The sequence below is a fragment of the Paracoccidioides lutzii genome (genome assembly GCF_000150705.2).
Source record: "Paracoccidioides lutzii Pb01 unplaced genomic scaffold supercont2.14, whole genome shotgun sequence".
Lineage (NCBI taxonomy): Eukaryota > Fungi > Ascomycota > Eurotiomycetes > Onygenales > Ajellomycetaceae > Paracoccidioides > Paracoccidioides lutzii.
Window position 1 is genome coordinate 673,219 of NW_015440960.1, and position 14,329 is coordinate 687,547.

At 45.7% G+C, this 14,329-nt stretch overlaps 2 protein-coding genes across 2 annotated transcripts; both read right to left on the minus strand.

The window, feature by feature from the left end:
- Nucleotides 1–6,521: 6,521 nt before the first annotated feature.
- Nucleotides 6,522–7,373, minus strand: PAAG_05473 (hypothetical protein; the record flags this gene model as incomplete). Its single annotated transcript, XM_015845585.1, has 2 exons — nucleotides 6,522–7,220; nucleotides 7,323–7,373. 2 exons carry the CDS (start codon nucleotides 7,371–7,373, stop codon nucleotides 6,522–6,524), a joined length of 750 nt encoding a protein of 249 aa, XP_015699811.1.
- A 4,659-nt stretch (nucleotides 7,374–12,032) lies between these two features.
- Nucleotides 12,033–13,805, minus strand: PAAG_05474 (D-arabinono-1,4-lactone oxidase; the record flags this gene model as incomplete). The annotated part of the gene is made up of 1 exon (XM_002792699.2): nucleotides 12,033–13,805. One exon carries the CDS (start codon nucleotides 13,803–13,805, stop codon nucleotides 12,033–12,035), a length of 1,773 nt encoding a protein of 590 aa, XP_002792745.1.
- Between the last annotated feature and the right edge of the window lie 524 nt (nucleotides 13,806–14,329).

A 14,329-nucleotide genomic window follows, 5' to 3' on the forward strand; every position in this document is an offset into this window, starting at 1 on the left:
TGGTAAGAAGTAATAGGATAACATGGAGTGCCAATTGCGGGTAAAATTTATTTTGTATATTTTGTTATTTAAATATATATCTCAACAGATAGCTATGAAAACAACTTATTAGATCTAATTCTATTAACAAAAATTATGAAGAATTTCGCGATTAATATGTTTTGAGAAGGGCCCAATTCGCACAGGGCAGCAAGAATACTTTGGATGCATTATCTAACACAGTATTTGCCGTCTTAACGGTTGAGTTCCCTTGTCACATCGATTAAATTCCCCATAATGCAGGAAGCTGCTGTTATTCCAGAGCAGTAGTTATTCATTACAATGATAAGCTTTCAGTTTGCAAGTTATAACGCAGCCAATAATGTGCCTTGCAACAATATTCACATGAAACTGAGAAGACTAGAGGTCAAAAGAATTTCAACGATGAATTACGTAAAGATCAGCACTACACCACATTAGTGGGCCCGGGGAGAAGACAATAAAGATACGTTATATCATTGGCATCACTGAAGTTGGTCTTCTTCGCAGTCCGTATTTCAGACTCAAAAATATATCAATAAAAAATGTAGTTTTATCTCAATATTTCATATTCATTATTTATCATTCCCTCTTTAACCTTTTATAACTACTTGTATCTCAGGAAGATCTGAATCATAAATTCTGGAAGCAAACATGGAGAACATGAAAACTCTAACTATTATTCAGCCAATCAATAGCCATTACACATTAAGGTTTGCGGACCGTCCCGCGCCAAGACACGCCATGCTCGTGGTACGCTTGGCATATAAGGCTTGGTATTGGACCACACCAACATGTGACAACATATGAACGATGGAAAGCTCGTCAAAGCTTATTGCGATTCTTCAATTTCAAACTCTTTGCTTCAAAATATGAAGAGGAATTATGACAGGCAGCTGTCAAGATATTTTGTGCAGCAACATTTGAGAGGGAAAAGGGTGCACATTTATGTAAAATCCAACCAGTTGTGTTGAAGCCATGATATATATATATGATTGTCTGATTTAAGAACAAAATCCCTCGTAGTTAATTTTTCTATAATAAGTAGTATTAGAAGGAAAAACAGACTAGACTACCTATAATACAATAGAAGAGAATAAAAGCCAACACTCAAACAAGACAAAGGGAAAGAAAAGAACCAAGGTAACACACGTGGTTTAAGGCAAAAGGTCACATTAAGAAATACAAGTCGCCAGCCACAGATAACTGAACATGCAGTCATAATAAAACTGTATGCAAATCAACACTCATTTCCTCTCAGCCATGTTTCTTCATACGTTTGCGCATATACTTCATATAGTAGTTGCATTGGGTCGTTCGCACAAACAATGGTAGGTGAGGGTATATTCCCTTTGCAATACGTATAAAAGCCCTGTAAACCTTCCACCTTGACTTGGACATATTCAGCCCGTATGCCCCCTGGAGCCGTGGTGGTAGCCATTCGGCTGTCAACAAACCACTATGGGCATATTAACCTTGATCCAAAGGTTGCCCGCTTTGGCCACAACAAGATTTTCGCAACAGGAGCCGCATGGTAGGTAATTTCCGTTGTATCAATCTTCTTCTCCCAGTACTCCTGGAAAGCACAGTGGTCTGCAGGCCACTTTCCAGGAGGAACACGAAATGCAGTTGCGAAAACTGAATATTCCTGAGAAACCTCAGTTGTTCTGTCATCAAGCGGGCCAAAGATTTTCTCATAGGCGCCGACTTCCGTGACATAAAGAGTCGCAGCTACCCAGAGTTGGAGCTTTGGTTGTTGGCACTGTAGTTGGCCACATTCACAGAAGCGTGTTTCCGGTGGACCATGGCGATAACAGCTTTTTTTGTGCCTGAACAACCACCTGCTGCACAGTGGGCATAATCGTAGGAGTTATTGGAGACAGGGTTGGCTATCCAAGACATATTTTGGCCTCATCTTCTCGGTGAAGTTGTTTTAATGTAAGGTGAATCGAAGGAAGGAACCAGCTCGGAATTTGAGAAAATTGCAAAACATGAAGGCAGCCGCGTCATCCGAAGATGATTTGATCTATGTGGTACATCTTTGATAGACATTTTAATTTGGCGGGATCGCTAAATTTACAGACATGTCACGGTCTCCAGATTTGGGGGGTCTTGAGATCAGATGGGGTGTGATCCATTGAGCAAGTCGTTTTTATTTGGGTGAAAAAAGTCCATCAGGACAAACTGAACCTCTTAGTAAAATTTCTCTGAACAAATCAGCTATAAAATGGTGTGAGCAAGCTATGTGATATGAAGCACGGCCATATTTAGTAGTGGGTGCGTGATGGTTATAATCATTGTTTCCCGCTAAGTCGATTGGTTGACAGTTTAGATGGAAATGCCGCCATCTTGGGCAACACAATAACTTCTGACGTACAGGAATACACGGAAGACAGAAATCGTTTAGACTGGTCATATTTTGGAGGCGATAGGGTAAAACCTTCAAAGAGTTCCTCCTCTGAACAGGCAAGCTATGCGTAGAGTTCGCCATTGCACCCTAACTAATTCTGAGCCACATTAGTATAAAGAGTCTTATTCAAGGATTCCGTAGGATCTCACAGAAAATTTCCTGGTAAGACGATATAGTACTCACGATAGGGATGATTAGAGAGAGAATAAATCCAATCATACTCTTTGAAGGGCTGGGAGATTGATGGCCTGTGTAAATATAAAAATGTTCCAAACGTTTGTCGATTTCTTCAACTTCTAACTCCTTCCCATGAGGAATTATTTACACCACTGCTGATATCGGCCACCATATGTTAATAATTTCCTATTCCCCCCATTGAGGCCAAAAGCCAGCAATTTCTCAACCAAGTATCGAAATAACACTGTAATTGTTTGCATCCTCCAGAATAATTTCAAATCTTAAATCCGCATGTGTGTAATTGATGCAAGAACAACTGAACATCTTGTTAATCGAATGGTCGACAAAGTTTATAGCCTCTGGTCACTAGTTAAGCAACACTTCCATAACTAATGAGAGCCAATCCACCCGGTATCAGTGAATGCATGTTGGCATTTGAGAAAGGTCTCATTCTGGGCCGTCAAATATCAAGTTACTTCCACTCGAGTGCCTCATCGAGACATAGTTACTTTCCGGAACCTTGGATTCAAGGAACTGGTACAGACGTGTGGTTTCGAATAAAGGATATTGTTTTAGCTTCGTCTAAATCCTGGACTAGGTCCTAAATTGTGAAGAGTAGAGTCGCTCGTGATTAGAATCGTCACCAGTGTTGTTCTTCTTTAGCGACGTCTTGTTGGTGAAGCTGTCAACGCTTTATATACTGTCAATGAACAGACCTTAGCCTTACACACTGTCAAATCATTTCCCGTCGCTGAGCAAAGTCACTAAGGTTTACCTGTGAGCTATTGGAACGCCTTGGCGTCTCAAAGCATTACAATACAACGTCCTACAACGTCTTTGCACACAAAGTATATACAGAATCTGACGTAAACCGGCCAGAGTTCCTTCATGCAAAAGAGGCAGACTGGGAACAATGCTGGCCTTCCCTCAGTTCTCACGAAGGGATGGAGGAGATCGAGGAAGTTAGGATTAGGGAAGGCTTTAAATATCCTTAAAGTTGAAAGATAGGAAAAGGAGAACCACGTGTTGTGGGAGGGTTAACTAACTACAGTTGATTGTGGTTTTATAAAAGTTGAACGTGGTTTGTAAGTTGGGCCCACTTAGTTCATGAGGAAAAATGTTCAATTTGCTTTTGCCGCTCACCTGTGGTGGGCCATTCGGAGAGCAACCGATTTTCGTGTGCCCAACCCCTCAGGAATTCCACTCGCGCACTGCCTGCAAGAGTTTTAATCCAGGGGCATCCATTGGTTGGAATGACTTCCTACATCCTGTATCTCCGTACCTCTCATCGGAACCCTCCAGGAACCCCTGAAAGTAAAGAAACCTGTGTTGAACCATGAACAGTGCTTGTCAGCAACCTTAAAAGCATGAATTGCTTCATATTTTCTTTCAGGGCTACCCCTCCAATGTATATTTTTTTTTCTTTTAAGGTATCTTTGATCAGTGACGCCTGTCTTTAACTTGATCAAGATCTGCTGTGCAAGCTTGCTGGCCCTGTCTCCATATTTCCATAGCCCTCCTTAATCCCAATGAATTCGTTTACTGCTAGGTGGATGTCCATTGACAGCATTTATTTCCCTCAAGTCTCATGACGTATATTAAAGAGTTACCGTTTAGGTACCACATTTCGCAGATCTAGTCTTAGTGTGCAAAGCGATATGAGTTTCATTTGGTGTCGACCCAGACGAACTACTATCTGGCGTCCTCAAGGGCACCAAAATTTCTTAACGGCGGGGTTTCGCCTCTGCGTTTAGGTAGCTTCTGACTGCCTAGAATTACCAGCACCTTTGAACCCTTGACCAAAATATTGAACTGAGCGGGTCTAATAAGTCACTAATTTCTCTAGTTAGCTAGAAAAAGTCTTATCTCGAAGGTTTCAACGGTCATCTTGTCATCCACTTTTGCCCCTCCCTTTCAACAAATACACCCATCCACCAGAGTCATGCATCATACCAATCCCCAAAATGCATTGCCGTGCAAAGGCGGATATATGGCCAGATGGCGGGGCTTCCTGAGATAGCGTTGGCAAATACAAAGCGTTTCGAGGAGATGAGAGCAATCGAAGTACCAGTGGAACCTTTGACAAGATTATTTGACAATCGATCCATAGACAACTAACTAGTTAGTTAGTCGAGCAGAACAGTGGAACTAAAAGTCCAGCAAGGGTTTCATTCTGTAGCAGATACAACATGCCTCTGTTAACCCTGAAATAAATACAGCCGCCCAAGCCGGCAAAATTCAAATTCCCACGATGTTTCGACTACCTAGTGTTGGACCAGAGCAACTGCTAAGTACCTAACAAGGATGACATGGTCCCGAGTCAGCTTCCAGGTTGTTGGGATGAATGGTTTTTTTTTTTTTTTTTTTTTTTTATTTATTTATTTTAAAATTAAAAGATATATCTAGTTAGTGTTATCTAACTACACTCAAAGTTTATGATTTAAAATTACTCCGTACTTGACTTCCTGGTAAATATGCGTGTCCCACAACACCCTGACATACCAGTGCGAATATCATGGACTGCATCCCAAAGTCAATTTTGACCTCACTTTATACATAATTTCCGTCCCTCTCTCTCCCTCTGCTCCTCTCTCTCCGTTTCCATCCCTCCTCCAACTGTTCTTCTTCTCGCGTTCTCCAGGTTCACCTAACACCCCACAAGACTCGACAGCCCATTACCCCGTCTTTTGTGATTTCTCGCAACCTCCCCCCCACCTCCCAAACCATTCCCCATTCTGCGATAATCTGATGTGACGTAACACTTCTCTGGCAACATTTTGCTTCTCCTGCGTTGCAATAATCGCATTGGGCCTTGCGGAGCCTCAGGAACATCCATTATCTTTTTTTATGGTATGTCAATTAATGTTCTTCTCCTGTATCTCGCCGCTTCATATCTGCTTGATAGGGACAGCTTGTTTATGACATCACCTCTAATTTCATATTCTTGCAATGAAAACCATTTGTCATTCCATTCCTTACTATATCCTGCACCCTATTGTTAACCGGAAACCGGCCTCCTAGATCCTATGCTTCTATGATAGACAAGGGAGCTTGTTACAACCCCTCTTTCAAACACACCGCGCAACTCCCTCCGTTGCTTCAAACTCAGGTACATATACACCCTGGTAGGCATATGGATAAATATGTGCATTCACATGAAGTATGTATGTATGCTTGTTTGACTGAATTATGTGTATAGCGAACTGACATCCATGATGAGCCCCAGAGTGGCTGATACTTGGGGGTTATAATCCTCATCACCAAAAGTAAACTCCGAAACATCCTCCGGGATGCTTACCTCTCTCCAATGCAATATGCGAGGTGCCCAAATGACTGAATGGGGCGAATATAAGAAACACTCCAAATATTGGTGCAGGAAAGGAATTGGCAGTAGTATGCCTGAATCACCCGAAGAGAGTTAAGTGGAAAATCAAGGAACTTCAAAAGAAGAGAACAAAAGATAGTACAAGATCCGACGATTGCCTCGTCTGACAAGTTTAATATCCCCGATGTAACCTTCAGATTTAATCCTTAATCATCTTTTACGCCGTTAATCCTGGCCAATATAGAGGATTAATTCTTTCGAACGTCTAATCGTGTCCATTCAGAAGCGAAGCGGAAAACTGCAAATTGGATAATTTGCCCCCGTTGAAAATATATATAACGACCGGCGTCGGGGAGCGGTACACTAGAATCACGGATAGTGGAGGAACTGAAGATATATGTTGTTGTTGTTGTGAGAAATTGTAGGAGGAGTAGAGTGGTGGTTGACGGGAACGGCTTTGTTACCCCGCGATCGAGAAAGGCCAAAAATTTACTGTGCTATACTGCGAATATTCCCAGACAGCCTCATCTGCGCGGCATTTCTCGTTGGACGTTCTCCAGGGGATATCGGCTCGAGTCACTATAATCGAATCTAATTTGAAGGCGCCCAGCAGAACTGAGATTCTGCTCCTCCGGTGCCACCATTTAGACCATGGTAGAATCCAACACCACTGACATGAGGATACACGATGCTGCCATCCTCTTGCGGACATGGCCTTGGTATACCGATGTGTCGCTCTCCTACTTGCGTAAAGCAGTTCGCCGTGCCAACGCTGAGATATGTCAGATTGCCATCGGAGCTGCCCGCGATACGTTCAGCCTCCGGACTAAACCCCGCAGTCGAGTAAGAGTGGATGAATTCCTCGGGTGGGCCCTGCATTGGCCACACATTGTCACTACAATAGTAGACGGAATATGTAGCATGATGTCGGCCAAAGGATGGTTCAATTTTCACACAGTCCTGTTCTAATGGAGATGCTAAGGCGCTCGTGCTTGACGGGGAAAGCTCAAGGGAACTGACAGGCTCTAGGGACAACCCATTCGTTTCGACGGAGTCGGATGACATCGGACTCTTTTCCCAACACGGCGAAGAGGATGAACTATTTCCCTCTAACGTCTCCGGTGACTCCTCAGCTTGTTTGATCAACCCTAATCTATCCAGAATGGCATGGGTGCAAGGATTACCATCCACAACATCGATTGGGTCTCCTGGAAAGCACTCATTATTTACGCAGTGGGTGTACAGCTGCTGCAGGGCCTTCACTACCAAGGCATGGTGCGACTCGAGCATCTGGACAAAGCTATAGTAGCCATAACAAGAAAAAAGAAAGCAGATATGTCAATGCTCCGTCGAAGAGAAAGCGAACGGAGAAGTAGGAATGCAAGCTCTCACCCTCTTGAATACGCCTTCATTTGCGTCGCCTTTCTCTCGCGAAAGAGACATGGATGATTATATGCCGCACAGCGATAACATGGTTGGTTCCCGTCGCACTGGAGAAATTACTATGAGTCCCATGTCACTGACAAATGGATCGTGACGTGCTATGACTGGACCTTTGTCTTCTTTACCCTGCAACGGTCGCAGGCCTTAAGGACATGTTTCCGTTTGGCTCTAAAGATCTGATGCGGCATCCCACTTTCAGGAGTATTTCTCTGTGGACCGAAATTTGAAAAAGATGCTGTCGCATTGGGAGCGAAGTGAGTCTCCGGGGGGTTGATAGATGCATGGAGTTTTGGAAAGATGGTTGGTGGCATCTGGGCGTACTGGTTTGAGGAATAAGGTGCAAGTACAAGAGTGAAATAAGGATGGGAGTGAGGAAACTGAAGCTGTGCCAGCAAAACCTCGCAGAAAAGGAAGGTTTACGAGGAGAAGAGGGGAACATAAGATATAGAAAAAAGTGGCAACGTTTATTTGGAGAGGCATGGCCAAGTTTGTTGTCATCATCCAACCCGCCTGTTCTTTCCCACACCACTTTTTCTCGAACTTATTCGGTAACTACCTACATGGTTGTGACGTGGAAACAGCTCCAGTCGTGGTGTTGTCGAAATATTTGAAGGTAGGATTTACCCCTTCCACATTTTATTTTCTCACCCCCACCATTCTGCCCTTCTCATTCGAAACAGCATGGGGATGGTTGAATTAGTACGGCTTTGATTCGTGACCAGGGCTCTAGTCTAATGCCACGGTGCTTCAATGTCAGCATGACTTATTCCTAGGTATCATTGCGTGGGGGAGGGAAGCCATCGTATCAAAATCGGCCCGACCCGACTCCAAAGAGAAGCGGGGCAGCGAAGCTAGAATGAGAAATGGAAGTTAGTGAACAGAGACTGGCTTGATAGAGTACTGGGGTCGGCCTTTTGGGCATCAAATGTCGAGGATTAAGAGCAGCTCATGGTGTATTTCACATCTGGTTGTTTTGCAACAAGCTGGTGCCTCCCATAGCATGATAGTTGGAGGTAGTTACCTTGCTGCATTAAGTAATCCGATTATCGACGGTCAAGCGGATGAGGAGTGAGGGGCATCAAAGACCTCAATTGATAAACGCAGCGATTTTTGAGGCGAATCCCATGGATGATGATGGGAGGGCAAAACTCTTCCGAACCAGGCTGATATTCGACCCTTGCCAAATGATGGGCCTAATTTGAATACCCGAAAATTGCCCTTGGCTGATTGCGAAGTTTGGTCCACTAGCCCTAAGCTTCAAATGTTGCAGGTTGGCTCAGTCCGCACTGTTCCTATATCTGACGTTGTGTTCTGATGTAGCCTGATAAATCTGATCATCTGCATGCTTTCACTGGTATTCGGTTGAGTTATCGTCCCTCGCAACCACTTTTTAGTGGTCAGAGAGACGACCCCCAAACCGGGGGCCTTTGGCGGTTCAAACGCTGGTTGGTCTGCCTGCATATTATAAAATATTCAGATATCGAGAGCTTAGTTAGTTGCCAACACCCGCCTCCCTTTACCGAACAGCCCTCAAAACTTTGGTGCATGAGGTATCCTGTTGTTCTGGATTAGGGAATTTGTATAACTAAAGCATAACTCATTTGGGTGTTCTGTTTTCTTAATTCTTAATTCTGTTCGCGGTCGTCGATTATTCCTATGTTATCCCCTTCTGCAGCAGAAACAACCTTAATTTTGGAAGGCCATCTCCTGGTATAATGACATCATCGCTCACTTTCACGGCTATTCCCCGACAATATCGAAGCGCGATGACGACAGTGACGGCGAGAAATCGATGGCGGTAAGCATGGCGGCAGCAACGTGCAGTGCATCTCTGGGATGTGGTTGGGGCCAAAACACTGTCCTTGAAATGCTAAATCTCAGGTTGTGATTGAACAGCTGAATGCAAATCAACCTGCATGATGCTGTACGTATTTGCATGCGCCCTTGGGTATTGCTACAGCGGCATATGTATTATTACCCTTCCACGGGCCACGGGCCACGGCGCAGATGATCGGTGCGAACGTCCAAGAACAGCAAGGGTAGAGCCGCCCTGTTTCTTCCCTCAAATTTGGTTTCTTAAACGGGATTTCCATTCAGGCTAACATCGAAACATCCCTTTTAGTTCTCATACCAGCTGGCTGCATAAGAGCAAAGAAATTGTAATCGCTGAGATTGCTTATGTGCTGTGATCGCCAAAAAATAGCCCTGGACTAAGCCGGAAGGAGAGGACTATTAGTTAACTAAGTTCGCCAGCACAGCCTCGAGAGATTATTTTTCCGTACTCCTCCGTGGCGTTTCATTCACACAGCCAAGTTCATTTTCCAAGCACGCTTGGCGTGCATATCCATCCCTGCCAGATGTCGATACTTAGAACCCTCTCAATGCACCTTAATTTATTTCGCTTTTATCCCTCTTCCCCTCATTTCGCCCCTGTTGGCGGCCAATCTGTGAATGTGCGCGAGAAGAAACAGACGAGCTAACCTGACAACAACACGACGAGACAGCACCATTAAACATGCCATCCATTAAGGAATCCATTAGATACCAATGCCCATGTGAAACTGAAGATGCTCTTCTTCCAGAGAATTGTGTGGGAAAAAGAAAGCGCTGGTGTATTTTTCTAGCTGTCTCGCCGTGTACCTTCATGTATATGTATATCACATATATCTCAGAAGAAAACAGCACAGGAAAATAGCTGGTATCACTAGCTCGAGTTTAGAAATTACGTAACTTGGAGTCCTCCCATTCGTTACGAATCGCAGTAGAGAGAGATGACCCCCTTTCAGTGATATCCGGGTTTCGGAGACAGAATCCATGAGGAGGGCAAGACTTCACGGCTCAGCAACCGAAGTAGTAACTATCCATGGATGTCCCAAAAATTACTTCAGCACATCACCCCGTTGGCCGCATACTCGACCTATGGATTCCATTGGACTAACTGCCAACGGAAAAGACTTTCAATGGTGAACGGCCGTAATTTTCTCCTTATAGTTATTCTACTTTCGGTAGGTCCCCTACTGGTAGCCGGCAACCCTGCAGAATCTCCGCTGTCTCGTTGCTTCGAATCATTTTCATGTGATATGCTTTTTTGATGTCCCCCTGTGCATGTGTCGAAGTATCGTGTATCACTCCGGTGTGGATACCTGCTTCATGCAGCACATTCAGACTTTCATATCTGCATCATGCATTGGAACAACAAACTGTAAAATAGCGATCAAATACTACAAAAAAGAGCAGGAAAGGACAGGATATAGTGGGCTAACAAAAAACAATGTCACAAGATACAAGGATCGGCTAATGACGAGACTCGAGACGCATGTTCGAATGTAAGGACAAGCCAATAAAAGACTGCAGGAGAGCTCATTATTCACCAGAAAGAGCCGACCATCGGTTGTTAAAACCCCTACTTGATTCGTGATGCTGCAAGGCTAACCTCGACACTTGTCAACACGCAGGACAATGTGCGTGAATAAAATATCCATATGAAAGTTTGTTCTCCTTCTCCATGTTTATCATATCATTGTCTTGTATGCGCTGTTTTAGTCAACCCTCTCGCGGGAAAGGGGTAGATGGGCATAACGCCTTGGACACCGTGCGGGGGGCGGGACAACGGTATCAGGGAGAGCGCGGGGAAACATGGGAGAAAAGAGGCCCGAGTCCTCAAGATCACGGCTACATACAGCCGTTGACACGCGTATCTGTTGCCTTTCGCAGCCTATATCTTGTCGATCTGTCGAATTTCGGAGATATTCTCTACATGCAAAGATGAGGTGCAAGATGTGAAAACCCTGCCTCAAGGGTAAGTGGGGGCTTATCCTGCGCAAAATATGGAGGAGGGAAAACCATGAGACAATCGGCTTGGGGAAATGAAAAGCGATCATGATTTGTTGTGGAAGATAGTTATGCTGGAGCAAGGTGGTTGTCTATCTACAGGTTGCTCCACGACTACGCGAGCATGACTAAGCAAAGGCGGAGGGAATCCGACAAGTCAAAAGAATAGAGTTGACACTTGCATCTCTCTGCGCGTGAAAGTACGTACATGTCATGGCATCTGTTTTCCGCTCTCCGGCCAAAGATGCTCCCGAATTGAAACCCCCGGATACCAGACCAGCAGAGGGACTAAATGTATATGGTTAACTAAGGAACTACACCGTTGCAGAACCTAAATAAGTTTTGGCAAATAGATGTAACTTATATGTATATTCATTCGAGAAGATCAATACAACTTAGCAACCACCTGTTGGCGCTGTCCACGTCAACCTCTACCTCCAAGAGCAGGACTTGTATCTATCTATCTGGGAGAGAGGCGAAGAGAGGGAGAGGTTAGATATTGGGTGAACCGAGGCTGATAAAATAAAGCTGGCAGTGAGGTGAGGTGGGGGAAGAATTGTTGTCATCTTCCGACGAATTCTGCATACGTCTCTTTCGATTGTAAGACGAGACGACATTCTCTCTTTTATCTCTTTCTGCGCCTGCTTCTGTGGCGCCAGGACGACTAGATAGACGTTGAGCAAAGCAGAGTAAATTATGAATTAGAAATAAAATGGACAACCGAAACCTTGTATATAGATACATACGTATATACAGAAGCTCTCCACACAGGATACCATCAATCCGGCCAGCTAATAATTAATTAGCTTCCCCAGAAATTGGAGTTCACTATCTCTGTTCCAGCATGAGGCTGGCTTCTCCATGGGCAAGGTGATCAAAGCTCTCCTCGCTGGCAGCTGTTGTCGGGGGGCTTGGCGGCCCAAAGTGGTCGTTATCATTCTTATTCCCATCCTGAGCCTCTCGTTGACCGCTGCCAGACCATTTCTCCGCTGCAGAACCAGAATAAGTAGAATCATTCATCCATTTCTGATCGCCAAAATATTCAATCCCATCCCCAACACCCCGTAAATTCGTAGGCTTCTGTCTTGACCGTTCCCGCTCTGAGAGCGGAAAGCAGTCCCCTCCGTCATCAGTGGATGGATAAGGCGAAGCGGGAAATAAGTTTCTCCGATGCCATTCTCCAAGAAACATGCCATCTAAATCCGCTGCGTTGCGCACCCTCAGCCACTCTTCTAGGTCATTACCGTACATAGCTCGTATCTCATTGTATCCGGTGCTGGAGCTGAAATTCTTGGCCCAGTGTGGACGTCCACCTAGATCGCGCATCAGCCACTCAAACGCCTCATAGTATCTAGCCACACAGGGAGGGTCGCGCAGGTGTGGGCGGTACAGTGTGGCATTGAGAAAGAGAGTAGGTCCAAAAGCATGTGATGCATCCAGGTAAGGGCGCGGAGTGTTGGATTTGGAAGTATCCGAGACACGGACTTCGATAGGAGAATGCACCCAGACACCTTTAGAGCTGAAGGGGATGCGGGCTACGGCTGCATCGCCGTTTATCCAAGCGGAGAGCCGGGTGATGGCCTCCGGTCCTTTCTCCAGTGGAAGGGCCCATTCGTTCACGAATTGTGAATAGAGGCAATCCATGAGCAGTCCTGTCCGGCCTGGTTCGACAGCTGAAGTAATTAGTTTCCCTGGGCGGAAACCGTACTGCATGCCGAAGACGAACCACTCGACCCAGGGAAGGATGCACGGGATGTAATTAGATATATATAATAAATTATGGTAAATGAGGTTTCCAACACGTCCACCGTAAAAACTTGAAGGGGGTGCGCGGAGCGGCAAATCGGTCTTATCCGCGCGCCAGACGACAGCTCGTTTCCAGTATGGCAGCCACCAAACGCGCACGTAGTCCGATGACGTCCAGAGGCCTGTGTCCCACCCCTCTAGTACTTGAGACAGCGACTGCATGGACTGCTGCCATGCGATCTTGAAGCTCGGCACGGCTTGCAGCGTAATCTCGGTGATGATGCCAATGGCGCCGAGCGAGAGGAGGGCGGCACGGAAGAGCTCTACATTGTTCTCAGCGCTACAGCGCACCACCTGCCCATTGGCCAGTAGAATGCTAAGAGCCAGTACAGATTGTGACAGCAGTCCGTATCTCAATGAGCTGCCATGAGAACCAGTTGATATCAAGCCGGCAATGCTCTGCTCGTTAATGCTGCCTAGATTTGACAACGCCAAGCCATATTTCTCCAATTCAACGCAAAGGTCGCGTAGCCGTATCCCCGCCTCTACAGTTACGACGCCCGTGTCGCGCGACAACGAGAGGATGCGGCGGAAGTTATCAAGGTTGACGAGCCATGCAGAGGTGCACGTGAGGTCAGAGGGAGAGTGGGCACTGCCGATGGTCACGAGGCGGCGGCGGCAACGACGGGCAAGTGTGACGATTTTTTGAAGCTCAGGGACTGTTTCAGGTTGGATGTAAAGTTCCGGGCGCCAGTAAAAGGTTTTAGCCCACGTATGGTGGAGATGAGATAGTGAGGCACGGAAGGAAATGGCGGGGTCAAGTTTGGAGAGTTCGCGGGTGATACGGGGGTCCATGTTGGGCGTATCGCGTAGAGCAACTCTAGCAAATGACTGGAAAGTCTAAAGTGGAAAGTTACGGATTCCAACGGCAAGCGATTTGATTCGTATTGGTAGCTGAGTTTCCTTTTGATAGATAGAGTGATGTGATTCAGTTGATAGGCGATGGATAATCTCGGCTTCACGGCATAGTGAGGGGCGACAGGATCGAGGCAGTAGTTACAGTGGGGGTGGGGCAGAGGTTCATGATCGCTGAAGAGATGCAATACAGGTGCTGGGTCTTGTGGGACGTTTTACCTAGTGGATTACTCGCCGGCTCATGGTGCGCGGTCGGTGTGCTCAAACGGTACCCGGTTGAAGAGGTCGACCTGGGGACGTTTGAAGGTTCGAAAGCGAAAATTCGTCGAGATGAACTTGCAAACCAACTGTCTGGGGTTAGCATCCCCGAATCGGGTAATTTGTGCGGGGCTGTACGGAGCATCGGAAATCCAGATGCAACCGGGACAGAGAATAGAATAATTGGAGGATAGATGATCAGGGAA